The 4,631-nt window shown below is 27.0% G+C and overlaps 1 protein-coding gene across 1 annotated transcript in view; it reads right to left on the bottom strand.

Annotated features, from left to right (window-relative positions):
- The window catches only part of LOC107623113, a gene marked incomplete at its 5' end in the record, with an annotated part of 5,824 nt that continues 1,634 nt past the window's right edge, over positions 442–4,631 (bottom strand). The window contains 4 exon segments of the mRNA XM_016325269.2: positions 442–1,379; positions 2,394–2,540; positions 2,670–2,723; positions 3,261–3,425. Of these exon segments, the coding sequence (XP_016180755.1) occupies positions 1,002–1,379; positions 2,394–2,540; positions 2,670–2,723; positions 3,261–3,425 (744 nt within the window). The 3' untranslated portion in view covers positions 442–1,001.

The raw sequence follows: 4,631 nt of genomic DNA, 5'->3' as shown, positions 1-4,631 counted from the left end.
TCCTAATACATAGCATGATGCCTTCATATTTGTTCATTGGAAAGCACAATATGGGATTGAAAACAATTGTTGCAATTAATTGGTCTTGGTTCACTGACCTAAAAAAATTATTTTAAATTTTCTTTCCCATTGCAACATTCGTAGTAGTAGTTTCTATGACACATTAAAATATTCCTTTCAGTTTTTCAACTCTTATAGAGGGATGCAATTTGAAAAATAATAATAGAATATAGCATAGAAGGTTCAATAGCCAAGTCTTTGATATTTTCATAATACTTGTTTGTTGATCCTCCACATGATTTTCAGCTGTTAGATACATAAAAAATTTGCATTGGTTTTTTTATATGGAAAATTCATAATGTTAGTCAAATTCAATTTCATCATTCACTATGTTTAAGATAAGATCTCTTTAAACAAAGAAATAGTAACAGCTAGGAAGAATTGGAAAAATCAAACTTGAACTGTCACTAATTAAATTGTTAGTCAAGAATACAAACAAAACAAATTACTCTATAGATTATCACTAAAGCATGTGAAGCATGCCATGAAAAAAGTAAAACCCTAGAAAGTGAGACAAAAAGAAAAAAAAAGAAACAAACACACACACATAGAGAAACCATCAAAAATAATTTTACACTATCAATTAATCTACAGAATTTGCAACAAACCATTATAATTTGATAGTGTAAAGTTATTTTATCATATAAGCCTACGTTTAGCGACGGTCTCAAAGCGATAATACAGAAGCATTGTGAAATACGCATATTTAAGAAAAGAACAAATTTTCTCTAGGAAGAAAAACTCATATACAGTTGTCTTCGTGTGAGATTGATACTAAATTTTCATTTGACGATTTTCAATTATCGACTTTACATGAAGACAACTGTATATGAGTCTCCATCTTTTTCTCTATCTTTACTGTTTCAACGTCTACGTATTATGTCACAGGACAGTTACCAAATGCGATGTGAATGCATATAAATTCGACATTTGTATATGTTTTAAGGACATCGGACATTTCGTCCGGGACCTCCATAGTAAAAGTAATGTCCCCAAACATTGTTGCTTCCTTGCCTAATGTCATAGCAATTAGAATGATCTGCTAATTGGTGAATGTTTGAGAGAGGTAGCAAGTTGTTGTCCCAATCAACAATTTGCAAGTTCCTAAAATATGCTGCTTTTCTAAAACCTTCACCAGCAAAGTGGCCACTCCCCATCTGAGTTCCAGTGTGGTAACCCCTTGAACGAGAGTTCACAATTTCTCCACCAAATTGAACCATGCTTGCATGGCTTCTTAAGTGGCTAAACATGGTTGCTGGCCAGTAACCAACTAATAATCCTGAACCAAATTCCAGCCACCAGTGTCCATGTCTTGGATCCTACACACACACACAGAGGGTTATTTAATTTAAACATGTTAATTGTACACCAAAAGTCAGTCACTAATCGGTTACAGCATATAGAAATACGTATTTAGAATCTCATAAATTTTAGAGAAAACAACAAATAGCTCTTTTGACCTTTTATCTCAGACAAATAAGTGATCAACTAATTGAAAATACAAAAACATCACCCACTTTCTAAAACGTGAGACATCTAAATAGAAATACTAATTTGGAATCTCATAAATTTTAGAGAAAACGACAAATAGGTCTTTGACCTTTTATCTCAGACAAATAAGTGATCAACTAATTGAAAATACAAAAATATCTCCCACTTTCTAAAATGTGAGACATCTAATCCTTCTGGAGGACTTATTTGTCCTTATATATTTTGAACAGAGGAACTTAAATGTCTCGTATTTAAAAAATAAAAAATATTTTTGTATTTTTAATTAGTCAGAGAATTATGTGTCTTCGAATTATAAAGTTAGGGACGTTTTTTATTATATTACTATATACAAGTTTGATTATTTTCCTTTTGCAGAATTGATTTTATGATTGATTATTTAGTTGGAGAAATGTGTGAATTAATACATAAATATACTTGCTGATTTAGCCTAATGATAGAAAATAGAGTTAATTATTCTGTTAGTTCTTATTGATTGATCAAATTTGTAATTAAATTTATATATATATATATTTTTTCAATTAAATTCATATACCAATTTTTTTTAATTTTAATTTAGTCTTTAGTTACAGTAGACGTTAAAAAAAATTCTGAATTCAACACAAGTAAACATTTTTTAACGTCTATTGTGACTAAGGACTAAATTAAAATAAAAAAAATTGGTATAAAGATCTAATTAAAAATTTGATAAAATTATAAAAATTAACAGAATAATTAAACTTAAAAAATAATAGTCTAATATTGAAATGTTCAAAATATATTTTTTAAATTAATTATTGACATATCTAAAGTAATTAAGAATTTAACCAAGAAATTATGCTCACCTTCCAAACCATTAGGCCAATATCAAATTGTTTGCTATTATATGTAGATCTTGGTGAGATTGCTGCACCTATTGCTATCCTATTGTTAGTTTGGATAAATCCAGAACACAGCAAATTGTAGCACCCAGTTGCTTGATATGCATCTGTCTACATTTTTATTATAATTATTATTATGTGAGATAATAAAGAGAAGAAAATTATTGGGGGTTTGAAAAAATAAATAATAAATAAATTGGAAGATAAAAATAAAAAAATTGGCTTAGCAATAATACTTACTGTCCAATAAGTGAAGAACCTAGGGTTGCTGTCTCCATATAATTCTGGACTTACCTGAAAGTGTTATTATAGTTGTTTCAGCCATAATAATCCATAATAAATAATAATTCTGAATTTGTCGTTAAATTACTCATTTCAAAAGTTTAAACGGATAGAATCTTTTTTGAATTTGTTTAATTTTTCATATTTTTTTCTTTTTTCTTTTTATTTACTTTATGTTATTTTTTTTTCATTTTGAAGTTCTCAGTAATCGAACTCTAAATCTTTCAGACATAGAGTTTTAATACTGTATCATAAAATCACTCATCCCAAAAGCTTAAGTCGATATGAGTAAATAATATGAATGACTATATCTCTATTACACTTATTAGATTATGAAGAAGATTAATATACATTTTTATAAATAAAAAGATATCACGTAAAAAAATATATTGAAATAGTCGTCCAATAAATGACAGCTGTTCTTTTAGATGATCATTTAGGTAGTCGATATAAAATTTTACTAATAAGACATTACGGATTTAACGTATGTGTAAAATTTTTTTATATTAATAATGTATCAAAATTAAATTTATTGAAATAAATGTGTACCTGCCAACCAGCTTCTATAGTATTAAGATCAAAACCAAAGGAGCCAGCAATAACCCAAATCTGTGACAAACTGAATTCATATTGATCTGTAACTCTTGGTGTCCATACATTTATGTTTGCTTTTGCTCCATAATATTGATCTCCATTCACAAAAACAACTGCATGCTGCATTCAAATTAACATATGCATAAATAACAATTATTCTATCTTACCTTTTTTTATATATAAAAAAGATTGAATTGTATTTATAAAAATATATAATATTTAGTATTTATGTATTTTATAAAATATGACACTGTCACATTTATAAATATTATATTAATCTAGTCAGTTTAGACATGATAAATAAAACATAAAGAAGATTAGTGTAATTTATTTTTTTCTTGAGTTCTTATTAAAAAAATTTAATTTTAATATACTGACAGTGTAAAATATTTAATCGCATTTATTTTTTTTATGTAGTCAATAAAAAATATAATTATTTTTACTGATACGACTATATACAATTAAACGCATTATATCAGAATTAAATTCATCTAATAAATATGTAACCAATATAGATGCAAAGAGAGGATCTTCATTTTGGTGATGATTTTGATATGGCTTTAAGGTGCATATAAGAGGACAACCTTTTAATAGTGGTGTCCCTTCATTGTCTCTCATATTGATGATAAATACGGAAAAAGTAGTGCTATTCTTTTCTTGCTGGCAATGAAAATAAAATAAGCTAAAATAAATTTAAAAAATAATAATAATGAAAGAAGAATGCATAGGGTTTAAATTTGATTGACAACACTTATTCAACTTACAAAATGATAAATAAATTAATCTCTTTCATAAAGTTTAATTACTCTGTTAGTCTCTATAGTTTCGCAAAATTTTTAATTAGGTCCCTATACTTTTTTTGTTTTTAATTAAGTTCCTACACAAAAATTTTTTTCAATTGAGACCCTACATTTTTTTTTCTTTTATTTGAGTCTCTACACTAATTTAGGGACCTAATTAAAAAAAAAAAAATTGGTACAGAAATCCAATTAAAAAGAAAAAAAATATACGGACCTAATTAAAAATTTTGTAAAACTATAAAGACCAACAGAATAAATTTTTTTTTTTGGTGACCCAACAAAATAATTAAACTCTTTCATAATAGTCTCTAATTTGAGTTTCTAAAATAAAATTAATCTTATTGTAGTTTTTCGAGATAAATTAGTCTAATTTCTGATAATAAAATTCGAATAACTAACCTCATGGCCGTTATGGGTTGAGTCTCTCCTTACATGACTTGGTTTTCTTCCAAATCTTCTAATGGAACTTGCTCTTAGAACATCTTCCTCTTTTGTTCTTCTAATTGGAATAGTTCCATTAGGGCAT

Source organism: Arachis ipaensis, chromosome B10, assembly GCF_000816755.2.
Source record: "Arachis ipaensis cultivar K30076 chromosome B10, Araip1.1, whole genome shotgun sequence".
NCBI classification, from domain to species: domain Eukaryota; kingdom Viridiplantae; phylum Streptophyta; class Magnoliopsida; order Fabales; family Fabaceae; genus Arachis; species Arachis ipaensis.
This window is presented reverse-complemented; position numbering and strand designations above follow the sequence as displayed.